At 38.7% G+C, this 13,428-nt stretch overlaps 1 protein-coding gene across 3 annotated transcripts in view; it reads left to right on the top strand.

Annotated features, from left to right (window-relative positions):
* Window positions 1-13,428, top strand: part of CTNNA2 (catenin alpha 2) — a 1,106,640-nt gene that overhangs the window by 971,999 nt on the left and 121,213 nt on the right. For all 3 annotated transcript variants that reach the window (XM_032880681.1, XM_032880684.1, XM_032880682.1), the window contains one exon: window positions 5,771-5,971. In XM_032880681.1, coding sequence (XP_032736572.1) covers window positions 5,771-5,971 — 201 coding nt within the window. The remainder of the gene's footprint in view (window positions 1-5,770; window positions 5,972-13,428) is intronic.

Below are 13,428 nucleotides of genomic sequence, written 5' to 3'. Positions count from 1 at the left end.
AGAGAAAACAAGTAGAATGAGTTATCACTTGAAATTTTAACTTTTTTCTTTGTAGATGAAGCCAGACTGAAGGATGTTAGTGTATTTGAATAACTGTGTAGTCAATTTGACCTTTAATGGTACTCATCAATGCTGTTTCAAAATTGGGCTACCAGCCAACAAATGGGCTTTTTTCCAAATACATTTGTCCAAACACATTTGGCACATTTTACCTAAAAGAGTCTCAGTGGGAGGAATGGGAGAGGAAGTTGCTGAAAACATCAGCCTCCTTTGTGAGGCATTAAAATAATCAAGTGACCCTTGAAAATTAAAATTGACCAGATATTGACTCTACCCACAGGTAGACCAAGCCTTGACCAGGGCCTGCCTGTCCTTAGCCACCTGAGGCCTGGGACGGAAGGGGTCACAGCAGTACTGGTGGGATCCAAGCAGAAGGGACTCTGACCGCAATAATTTAGAAGGAATTTCTGGGGGATGCATATCCTATTTGGAGATTTTGTCTAGGTGCAGTCTTTGCTTTTCTGTAAGAAACAGACCATGGGTTCCTACTGAGGGCTTCTGTCTGAAGCTTGTCTGAGAGCAGCAGAGTCAAATCTTTGGGTCTGATGGATAATGGAAAACCCAACTTTGAAACCATGGAGAGCAAGAGAAGGCAGATGGGAAAAATGAATGAACACGTGTTCAGTGTCTATAATTTATCTGACTCTGCTGTTCGCTTTAATTCTTACCAAAATTCCGTAAGATAGGTATTAGTATTCCAGGTCTTACTTTGAGTAAACTAAGTCACCAAGAGGGTAGATAATTGGGCAGAGATGGTGTGAAAATCCAGATAATCCTCTTTTTCAGAAGCTATGTGGGTCTCAGTGAGTCAAGATAGCAGGAAATTTCTTATGGCACATCTAGCTTTCCTTGTTAGTGGTTCTCTTCTCCCCACCTCTGGTATCCTCATTCCACTTTCTCATTCCTTTCAGAAACCTTTCTTATTTTTCATTTCCAAGGTGCGATGTTTCAGTGACTTTTCAAAGCAGCTATCCATTTAAATATACCCATATCTGGGAGCTAGCTAATAAAGAATTCAATATGTTGCCATTTCTGAGATTAGCTTTGACAATGGCTGAGTCCTAACCATGTAAAAGATAATCTGAAAAGTGCATCTCCCATGCAATACTTAGAAATTATTGAGATAGGCATGTTTGGGGTTTGGATGGTGTGGAATAAATGGGTGGCCACCTCTTGTATCTAGAAAGTCTCTGCCAGAATAACTCTAGTGGCCCCCATACAGGGCAGGGGCTCTCCCTCACCACCCTCAGGTCTCACAGCAATCCTCTTAGCCCCTGGAAATTTGCTTCTGTCACCCCTTTTGCCTGCAAATGAGTAGAAAATTTGCCTGGACTCCCTTTTTCAAAGAGGAATCATTTCAGAACTTAGAAAGTTCCCAACTTCTCCTTTTCTTGAAATACATGTACAAAAATTTCTGAAGGTAGGGAAAAGCAGGGTGAGGAGGTCTTATCTCCGACTGTTTCCATTTGGAAAGCTTTTTCTTAATTTTCTTCCCCCAGCCCTGCCTCTTCACCACGTTTTTCCCTGCGTTTCCTTTGTGTATCTCATTATTGCCAGCAACAAGGAAAGGCTTTGGCTTCTGCTGATAACACTGTGCAGTCCAACCCCAGTGGTACAAGTGCCACGGCAGGCCATGACAGGAAAATGAACAGGTGCTGTCAGGGAGCCAGCCTTGGCAGAGCCTGCCGGAGCATGCCTTTGGAGTTGACAATTAGAGGTGGCAGGTACATTTCCACAGTCAGGCTTGACAAATAATGACACAGCCCGGCCTGTCCTGCTGGTAGGCTATGGATACGACCCAATTGTTGGGGAAACTACTTCTCCTCTCCTCTCCAAGCTGAAGCCAAAACATTTGCATCAGTAAATTGCAAGTTTGGCCCAGGAGATCTTTTGGAATGGCATTAATGACATTTTATGTATCAGTTTCTTCTAAGGGGAGTATCTGTCCTGGCAGGAAACTGTATTTAAAAAAAAAAAAAAAAAAAAGGAAAAGATCTTTGTTTTTAAAAGCCTACAGTTTTGTTTTGTTCATGCTACCTGAAACTGTCCTTGAGTGCTTAATTTGTCCGTGTGAAATGCAACAAGTTGGAGGAGTAATGATGCTAGCTATTAACATTACAGGAGCAAAACCAATTTTCAGATGTGGCCTGGGCTCGTAAAAAAGTGAAATGACTGTGTTAGGACACTTAAGTTTTTCCCACTGGGTAAAAACTACAGTTTTTAATAGTGTTTTAAAATGAGTGTCTTCGCATTAAGCATGTGACAGTTTAATTCTTGGGTTTGGCTCACATAATAGCAGGCATCTAAGATCTGAAGAACAGATAAACAGAATCCCATAATGTCCAAGCATTTTGTTGTGTTTGCCTGTTGTTTTTCTTTTGGCTCCAGGTCTTGAGTTTGTGAGAGTTTTTAAAAGGAAACAGTGAACTTTGGTTTTGGATTTAGAATCTATACCTTTTGTGGTTTATAATAAATGCTTTGGTCATCAGTGATTCCTTTTAATAACAAAATTACATCTTTTCTGAAATAGTAAGGTTGAAAAAATTCAAGCAAGCTTATTGCAAAAAATATCGCAGTAAAGTGTTTTATGCTATATTTAAAAACCATGCTTCCTATCCAGGTGTGACATCCAAAGAACCTGAGGGGTTTTCCCCAGCCATGGAGCCCTCTCTCCTTATGCTTTTTATTATTTTTCTACTGTATTCTTTTCTAGTTGGGACAGTATTCCTGTTTTTACTTCTTGAGTTCTTTCTCTTGAAATCTCTTAGGATAAAAATACATAGTGGTCTCCTTTCAATAGATATGTTTATTTAGTGCTTTTTCTTTGATTACCTGCGGTTTATAAGGCACTGTCAGGAATAAAAGTATGAATGAAGGACCAAGTCTACCTTCAAATAATTCACCGTATCTCTTGATCCTAGACTGGTGTGCTTCCAGACTTGTGGGTCCCAGACTTTGAGAGTGGAGGGAGAAGGAGAGGAGGGGAGAAGTTATTACAAGGGGTGTGGAACTATATATATATATACTATGTAGGATCTTTTGATCAATTAACATGTCTTTATGTACAGGTCCTATTCTTTCTCAAATACATTGTTCATATTGAGCTTAATAAAATGTAAATCTATTTTGAAGCATTCCAAATCCTAGCTTTTACATATACACCATCCGCCAATATAACTACTGTCATGAGGAAATTGCGATTCATTTTTCCATAAAAGGGGTACCCCAAAATGGAAATGCTGGGAAATGCTGAGTAAGCTATCTTAGCATTTTTTAAAAAAATTGATTAAGAAAAACTAGTCAATAAATTGTAAAATTTATACTTTAGTCACATAGCGTGATTAACTAAACTAACCATTGTTCAAATTAGTTGATTTGGCTAATTAAAAGCAATGCTTTTGAGATCCTGGATTTCCAGCTTCTGCTAGCCTCTTTCAAATATGTATCCTTTAATCTACTAAAGCATATTTTTTTTTTCTGGTGTCCTAATTAAACTAGTTGCACATTTCTAGTTTGGGAAATAGGTTTTAAAGAAAAAAATATCATTTCATTTTAAGATATTAGGTTATGAGTGGGCTTCTTAGAATTAAAAAAAATTTTTTTTAATCAACTCCAGGGAGATTATTAGGATCTAATATAATTAAGACATTCTATCTCTGTTCTGCTTTCAGAACAGAGATGGAATCCAAATCTCAATCTATAAACTATGCGTGAAAAAGCAGTAGTGTTGCTGTTCTATTGTTTTAGAGAAAGAAAAAATAGCAGGTGGATACAAGTTCTTGACCTGCAGCCCCTCCTAGTTACTTGCTTTGGGGCAAGGGCACATTTGAATCATCTGAAGAGATCCAGCAGGGCCATAAGCAAAGCCTTTCAAAATCAAACTTCTGTATTTGAAACCCTATATCAAGTTTGAGTAAACCTTCTACTCAGGTGTCCTTTTAAGTGAGTTTGTATGACACAAACTGGGATCTCAGAAAGAGGTGATTTTCAGAATTCCTTAACCAAACTGAAAGCATCTTAAAGTCTGTATTTCTACAATCGTTTCTTTTTTACTCAAGAAAATGTTAGCATTCAAGAAGTACTACTTTTTGTGTGGTTCAAAAATCTGAGTATTAAAATTTTCCATTTTTTCTATTTTATTTTCTCTTTGAAATTAGAGAACTGGAAAAGGTAGAAATCAGAAATTCATAGTGGCTTGAATGAGGAAATCCCATTGTATGAGGTCAAAACAGGTTACACTACGAAAAGTTATACTTTGCAGGTTTTTGCCTAGGGTCCTGAAAGAACAGATATTCCTTCTGAGTGACTGACTTAATGAAAGGAGAGATCCATTGTGCAGACTGGTGTTGGCTGAGTACCTTCCCCTCTTTCCCTATTCAGGAATTTTTTTAATTCAGAGCCAGCCTGAGAAAATTCTCGAGATAATAATTTCTTTAAATGCTTTATTAACTATTTATTGAATTTTTCAAAGTTACCAGATTACTTAAGATTATTTCTCACTTGTTCTCTTTATTTATAGTGTGTGTATGTGTGTGTGTCTGTATTTTTGACTTAAGTTCTTTTCTTTCCTTAGAGCACTAAACTTTTACAACATTTCCTTAGAATTCTGTTTCTAAAGAATGTTCAAGGGGCATAATTATAGATCTCACTTTGGGCATAAAAAATACAAAATCACATACGTGCAAAACCACGAGGGACCAAATTGCACGTTTTCTCTATGCTACTAGAGAGTGAAACTTGCCAGCTTGCCTGTCTGGATTCTACTTCGGGCAATGAGGGAGAGTGATCGCTGACCTTGACTCTATTCTGAGGGAGACAGCCACAGACTGGATTATATTTTAACTGTGGAGAATACTGTCATCCTCTTCATCTGGTCAGTTTTCCTATTGCATATACCTTGTGCATGACATGACATGAAAAGACTGATTAGGTGGTATTGGTCATTTCAGAGTTTCCCTTAAATGTCTTCTTAATAAAAACATGATAAAAAAAGCATGCACCCGACGAGCTTGATTCTGGTCATGTTTGGAAATGTTTCTGCCTGATCAGGTTGGCTTCATGTTCACTGCCACAACCACTTTTTTTTTCCTTTTTTCTTTTTGTAAGATTTATTTATTTGAGAGCGAGAGAAAGAGTGAGAGTAGGAGTATGAGTGAGAGTAGGGGTGGGGGTGGTGGGGGAGGGGCAGAGGGAAAGGGACAAGCAGACCTCCTGCTGAGTATGGAGCCTTCCCCAGGGCTGGATCCCAGGACCCCAAGATCATTACCTGAGCTGAAACCAAGAGTCAATGCTCAACTGAGTAAGCCACTCAGGCGCTCCTGCCACAACCACTGTTAAAATGCAATAATTCTCAGATATTGAAAGGATGGTGTTGGAAGTATGGTTCCCAAGACCACAGCATTAGAATCACCAGGACACTAGGTAGAAATGCAATTTCTTCGGCCCACCCCAGGCCTACTGAGTCAGAAACTCTAGTAGGTGTGACACCTTGGCATTCTGTATGATGTTGGGAGCCTCTGGCTTATGTTCAAGTTTGAGAACTGCTACTGTAATTATAAACTATATTCTTAAAATGTCATTGCAGTGTTATAAGGTATGTATTGAGATGTGCAAGGTGATGGGTCAGGAAGTTGATGACTCTCTCTTAGGTGGCTTATTAAGTGTGTGAATGGTGTAAAATCATGTAAATATGTTTGTATTTCCTCTGCAGAGAATCACATCTTGGAGGATGTGAACAAGTGTGTGATAGCCCTCCAGGAAGGGGATGTGGACACCCTGGACCGGACTGCAGGGGCCATCAGAGGCCGGGCAGCTCGAGTGATACACATCATCAATGCAGAGATGGAGAACTATGAAGCTGGTGTATATACTGAGAAGGTTCTGGAAGCTACAAAATTGCTCTCTGAGACAGGTAAACAGGGATATTATATACAACCAAAATGTCAATGCCATGATTAATTTCCATATTTGAATTAATCTTTTTTATTGTCTTTTATAAGCCTCTGTGCTTCTGAACTACATCTGATCATAACAGGGGAACTCTCAGTTTTTTTAGTTTGAATTTGAATAACTTTAGCAGAATAACAACTTTATTGCTTTGCATGTATATACTACTTTATAGCTTTCACCTGTGATCTCCCTTGATTCTCACAAGGGTCTTATGAAATAGGCAGATTTTTAATTATCTCCGACTATGGATATGAAAGTGGAGGTTTAAATGACTCAAGAGACTGGGAAAAGGTCGCCAGTCTAGAAAACAGTGGAGATGTCGTGGAGACTGGGAATCTTGAATTTGAAACCATTTCTCCATCTGTTTCTTGAGAAGATAGGACCTTGAGGAAGGAGAAAGCATAAAGGCTCTTGATAGTATCTGGATATGAAATGCTCAAAGGGGGTGGTAGATGCCAGGAGTCAGAGTTTGAGTATGTGCCTTGCTCCTCTAAGAAAGTCTTGTATGTTCTGTTCTAGAGTGCATGCTGTCCACTAGGGGATTCCTGCTATGGTAGTCTCGGGTACTCGTGGGAGCCGGTCATAGCTCTCTGGAGCATTGGGATGGAGAAAAAAGGCTTATTTTCACTGAGTTAGCGGAACAACCCATCCCTTTGAATAGTTGTGTCGAAGACTGCCCGATTTTTAGTAGTTTTTGCTTTAGATAAGAGTCACTGGGCTTCGGACCCTTTCTCAAGTCCCTAATACTGTGTGTGTGTGTGTGTGTGTGTGTGTGTGTGTGTGTGTGTGTTGTCAGGGAGAGCAGTGGTTAGAAAGTTCAGGGAAGGAGAGAACACAAAGGGATAGAAAAAAGAGAATTTAAGCTTGTTTTGGATGGGGATGGGAAACGGTAATGAACGGAGTCCTATGTAGGCACACAAGGACCTCTCCTCAAATGTCAATGGTGACCTTTTCTGGTCTGTAGATGGACTGTGGAAACGATTAGGATTAAAAAAAAAACAAACGTGTTTCTGAAAGGTCAGATAAAGCAGTGTTCCCAGTTCTACATGATACAACATGTTAGTTGAAATAGGTTTCCTTCTACAGGGAAAAAGGTTATTTACAAAGACACCTGTAGATGTTTGTTAGTCTGAAATAGCAAGGAAAAAACCAGCAATAAATGTGGACCTCAGATGCTCTCTTTGAAATATAAATAGAAAGGGAATTGAGTAACATCACAACAGAAAGAGCACATTCAGGGATTGTTGCTCTTGAATCATCACAGATTTAGGATTAGAAATAATAATAATGATAATAAAATAATCTGCATTTTAATTAGTTGAAATTTAGCACTGTCAGGGCTTTTCTTCTTATCCTTAGCATTCAATAAAGCAGCACAAAGCAAGCCCTACAGTTTCTTCCCTCATTTGGAAGAATTAGAAACAGGCATTTTATTCTCCAACATAAAGACTTTTTTTCTTCACCCCCCCTTTTTTTTAAGAACATTATATTTATTTACTTGACTGAGAGAGAGAGAGACAGCTAAAGAGGGAACACAAGCAGGGGGAGTGGGAGAAGCAGGCTTCCCGCCAAGCAGGGAGCCTAATGAGGGGTTCTTCATTGATCCCAGGACCCTGGGATCATGACCTGAGCCGAAGGCAGACGCTAAATGACTGAGCCACCCAGGTGCCCCTTTCTTCACTCTTAAGAAGACCTCGCATTTCTGTGGCTCTCAGTTTCTGGCCCCTTAGTATTCTGTTACAAAATCTCAGCTTATACCGTGCATTAGCCACATGGCAGCCCTCCCTTGGTTCTGACCTTGGGGAATGAGTAGCAGAGAAGGTGAAAGGCATGAAGGCAGGACTGTCAGTGCATGCCTGCTCATGACTGGGAGGCATACTCATTGTAACAGATGAAAGGCACAGAGGGTGTGGCCAATTTAGGTGTGACTTTGTGCACACCAAGAACTCATGCATTGTTCAAGAGACATTCTGGAGTTGTTTTCGCATTATATTTTGGGCTGCTTTAATGAACAGAAGGTATGGTGCCCATTAGGTCAAAATCTGCTTAAATGCAAGGGCAGCATGCTTAGTTGATTGAGCTATTTTTACATAATTTTCACTCAGACTCTTGGAATGTAAATTTTCTGGGTGATTTTCATTTCCTTCTTTTCTTTTCTTTTTTTTTCCTTTTCTTTCTTTCTTTCTTTCTTTCTTTCTTTCTTTCTTTCTTTCTTTCTTTTTAACAACAAAATCAGTGAAGTATGAAACAGCAATCCATCTAGGATTGTTATTGTTCATCTAGATTTTTCTCTTATTTGTTTACTGTCAGGGCTTTTTAAACTCTCATTTCAACCCTTCCTTTCAGTGACAAAATACTCTGTGGAGTTAACTAAAGATACTTTGCGATTCTGATGTTCACATACAGTTCTTAAGTGAACAGAGAAGTGGTACAAGGCTTCGTATATTTTTCAAGAACTATTGATGGTAACTAGGGCAGTCATCAGGTGGAAGAGATGGAAATAGTTTCTACACAACTGTAATTGAACATACAGAAATATGTATCAAGGAAAAGTAGATGTTGGTGGGCTCAGAACTAGAATATATGATGGATATACATTCTTTGGCTTCTTTACTCTCTTTCCTAAATAGAAACAATATTGCTTCTTATGAGTAGCTACACAGGTTGTCAAAGAAATGAAAGCAAAAGCTTGAGCTGTTAACTCACCCATGTTCATTAGAATTGCTGGGACTGTCCTAGACACTTGGGGGTTGGAGGGAGATGGTAGGAAGAGTTCTGCGATTATGGTTGTGAAGTTTTGTTGAATTAGTCTACTTGTTGCTGTGTGGCTGGGCTACGGAGACCTGTGTCCTCAAAATAAAACTGCTATATATATCCTTAATATCCAGATTTCTACCTTTGGGCTAATGCTTTGTTTCAGATTTTTTTTTTTTTTTAAATGAGAACCACATTGAATTTTTTTTTTTTAATATTAGCTTATCAAACTTTGTCCATTTTATTGGTGCATTTTATTTTGGGGATAGAACACAGGGGTAGGGGGCACGGAGGGCAAAGCTGCCAAAAGAAAGAGGGAAGGAAAGGAAGAGGAGTCCAGAATACGGAGGACAAAAAATACCATGTTTTCTCCTGCCTGCCACCATCTCAGTTTTATGCCTGTGTTGTTATATCCCAGACCTTAAGGCAGAAGTTCTCAATCTCTGTACTACTGACCTTTTAGTTGAGGTAATTATTTCTTGAGGGTGGGGAGCTGCCCTGTGCCTTGTAGGATACCCAGCACCCCTGGCCTCTACCCACTTAATGCTTGGAGGACATATTTTCTTCCCCATTCCAAGTTGTGACCATCAAAAGAATCTCTGGACATTGCCAGAGGCCTGAAGGGTGGTCAGAATAACCTCCATTCAGGATAGCTGCTCTGAGGGAAAGAAATATCCCTAAATAGGGACAAGTTCAAACAAGGCAAAATGGAGCTTATGTACTATGACCATAGGATAAAAGAAGTGAAGGGGGTGGGGTAAGAGAAGAATTACATATGTATTACAAAGAAGAATCTAAAAAAGGGCTGAACATTCCAAGTCTTGACTAGACCAGACTTTGCTGCTGAAGGGGTTTGCAAACATAGGCCAGCCCCCGTTTAGACATGGAAATGTTGCCAGGGAGGCCCTCTGCAGAAGGACTCCCATTTTACCACCTGGCTGCCTTCTCGGAGTGGCTAGAAATTGAAAGGGATCCAAAGAGTGACATAACAGTCTGTAGCTGATTTTCCATGAATTACTTGACTTTCTCAGTGAAGATAGTGTTTTGTTGAAGAGTGCTTTTTGTGATTTTATGAATGCTGAATTAAATTTGAGAAAATACTTTTGTGGCTTATTAGTATGCTAAAATCCTAGGGCAACATTATATAAAAATTTACCCTTTTTTAAAAAAATAAAACTATTTAGGGTGATGAAAACCCAAACATGATCCACATTGGACCCATTAAATACTTACATAGCATATTTAATGGGCTCTTCAGTAAAACCTGAATTCTAACAAATTTCCAACAACTAAGTAGTAAACACATGCATGGTTGACCAGACCCATCTTCAGAGATCTCATTTATAAGGTCAGATTACTGCAGAAGGTTGGGCGTGGGGGTGGAAGTACATTCAGTCATAGCATATTTAGGTGTTTAAAGAGTAGCTTATCTTCACTGAATGGATTATATTGAAATGTCATTTTTATAAATTGGATATCTGATACAAGTTTGTTGCAATGTGAATGTGGTTAGGTTGAGAGATCTTTGAATTCTGCCAGCAGTTCCTTTTTCAGAGGGTACAAATAAAGAGGGGTGAAAGAAAGAGGAAACAGGAAAAAGTATTTTAAATGAGGACTCCATGTTAGTGGGCACTTGATATGTGGAGATTAAAATTCCAGTACTTTGGAGAACATGTGGTCCAAACAGATGGTATAGTTTTCTTTTTCTTTTCTCTCTTTCTTTTCACTCTTTCTCGCTCTTTCTCTTTCTTTTTCACTTTCTCTCCCTTTTTTTAAATTAAAACTATTTTTTACAGCAGTTTGATCACAGCACAACTGAGGAGACAGTACAGAGAATTCCCATGTACCCCTAGACTCCATACATTCATAGACTTTCCTATGATCAGATGCCCTACCACGTTAGTACATTTGTTACAGTTAGAGAAGCTGCACTGACACATTATAATGGCCCAAGGTCCATAGTTTATCATGCTGTTCACTCATGTTATACTTTCTGTGGGTTTAAACTAACATATAATGACCATTACACTGTATGATAACATAATGATGGGTATCTTCATTGACCTAAAAGTCATCTGTACTCCACCTATTTATCCCTCAAACCCCTCCCCCCATCCTTCACCCCTGGCTCCACTGATCTTTTACTCTTCCCACAGTATTGTCATACAGAATGTCATAGAGTATATTGCCTTCTTAGTTTCTTTCCTTCACTAAATAGAGATGGTATAATTTTTACTTCTATGCTTTTGTAAAGTTTTCGTAAGAACAGAGAGGAACTTTTTACACCATTTCTGTATATTTTGCCTAGAAAATATAAGAGGATTAGCAAATAGAAAGTACCAAAATTGGAAATAGTAATGGGTGGTAAAGCTGTGTCAGTACAACGTAATTGAACAAATCCAGGTGAAGAATCAGAACTCCATTCTTTGACTTCTGGCAACTAACTTTAACTTTAAACTAGTTGATGCCTTGGGGCCACAGTTTCTCCTATGTGGCCTGATATTTTGTCATCTGAGGATGGTCAGTATCACTGATTTTTTTTTAATAAATGTGTCACTGTTTCCTGGCTTTCTGGTGACTGCACCGAACAAGGACAGTTGTTGCTCATGAATCCTCTGTTTGAACTCTCTGCTTTATCCAAACAGGCATGGTTTTTATTTTCCAGGCAAAACACATCCATGCTGCCTCCACTGTCCTTCCTGTGATGTTCTCCATTTCTTTTTTTTAAAAAATTAACATCTTGTTTCATTTTTTTCCCCTCTCTTCCCTTATAATCCTCTGCCTTGTTTCTTAAATATCACATATCAATGAGATCATATAATTGTCTTTCTCTGACTTATTTTGCTTAGCATAATACCCTGTAGTTCCATCTACATCATTACAAATGGCAAGACTTCTTTTTCTGATGGTTGTGTAATATTCCTTTGTATATATATACCACATCTTTATCTATTCATCTGTTGATGGGCATCTAGGTACTTTCTATACTTTGGCTATTGTGGACATTGTTGCTATAAACATTGGGGTGCAGGTGCCCCTTCAGATCACTACATTTGTATCTTTGGGGTAAATACCCAGTAGTGCAATTGCTGGATCATAGGGTAGCTCTGTTCCCAACTTTTGAAGAAACCTCCATACTTTTTACAATTGCACTCAAAACCATAAGATACCTAGGAATAAATCTAACCAAAGAGGCAAAGGATCTATACTCAGAAAACTATAGAGTACTCATGAAAGAAATTGAGGAAGACACAAAGAAATGGAAAAATGTTCCATGCTCATGGATTGGAAAAACAAATATTGTTAAAATGACTGGGCTACCCCCTAGAACAATCGACACATTCAATGCAATCCCTATCAAAATACCATAAACTTTTTTCACAGAACTGGAACAAATAATCCTAAAATTTGTATAGAACCAGAGAAGACCCCGAATAGCCAAAGGAATGTTGAAAAAGAAAACCAAAGCTGGTGACATCCCAATTCTGGGCTTAAAGGTCTATTACAAAGCTGTCATCAACACTGTATGCTATTGGCACAGAAACAGAAACATAAATCAATGGAATAGAATAGAGAACCCAGAAATGGTTCCTCAATTCTATGGTCAACTGTCTTCAACAAAGCAGGAAAGAATAGCCAGTGGAAAAAAAAAGACCATCTCTTCAACAAATGGTGTTGGGATAATTGGATAACCATATGCAGAAGAATGAAACTGGACATTTCCTTATACACAAAAATGAGCTCAAAATGGGTGAAAGACCTAAATGTGAGACAAGAATCCATCAAAATCTTAGAGGAAAACACAGGCAGCAAACTCTGTAACCTCAGCTGAAGTAGCTTCTTCAGTGAAGACACATCTCCAAAGGCAAAGGAAACAAAGGCAAAAATGAATCATTGGGACTTCATCAAGGTTAAAAGCTTTTGCACAGCAAAGGAAACTGTCAACAACACCAAAAGGTACCGACAGAATGGGAGAAGATATTTGCAAATGACATATCGGAGAAAGGGCTAGTATCCAAAATATATAAAGAACTTACCAAACTCAACACCAAAGAACAAATACTCCAATCAAGAAATGGGCAGAAGACATGAACAGACATTTCTGCAAAGAAGACATCCAAATGGCCAACAGTGAAAAAGTGTTCAACATCACTTGGCATTAGGGAAATATAAATCAAAACCATGATGTTCTCCATTTCTTCCTCCTCCTCTGTGTATTGATTTTGTACTTTAAGACATGGCTCATTTTCACGTGAAGACAACAGGGAATTGTGTCAATCTTTTGATGTTTAGTGTATCATCTTCAGTGTCTGCCTCAGTGGTCCACAACTAGGTTGTCTGTTCCTAGAGGCAGGTGTTTCTGTAACTACCTAGAATCTAGAGCACTGTTACCACATAATTAGCATTTAATATACAAAAACAGAATGAATATATGAATAAATATAAAATGAATATAAAAAGCTAGGACATTATGTTTCATTATCTTTCTGTAGAGCATAAGTCCACTAGCAGCCTCTGGCTTTCAGCTCAAGATTCTATGACAAAAAGAGATTTCTTTTCCTCCCACTTTGTATATAGCAAAAGAGAGCAATCTGCTTGGCTGTTTGGGGTATGCTTACTCTACTTGGACTGATCTCTGTTGCTAGTGGGATTAGGTTTTATGAC

The sequence above is a fragment of the Lontra canadensis genome, unplaced genomic scaffold (assembly GCF_010015895.1).
Source record: "Lontra canadensis isolate GAN:19392208 unplaced genomic scaffold, GSC_riverotter_1.0 scaffold71, whole genome shotgun sequence".
Lineage (NCBI taxonomy): Eukaryota > Metazoa > Chordata > Mammalia > Carnivora > Mustelidae > Lontra > Lontra canadensis.
The sequence above is the reverse complement of the archived record's forward strand: the minus strand, read 5'-3'. Positions and strand labels throughout refer to the sequence as shown.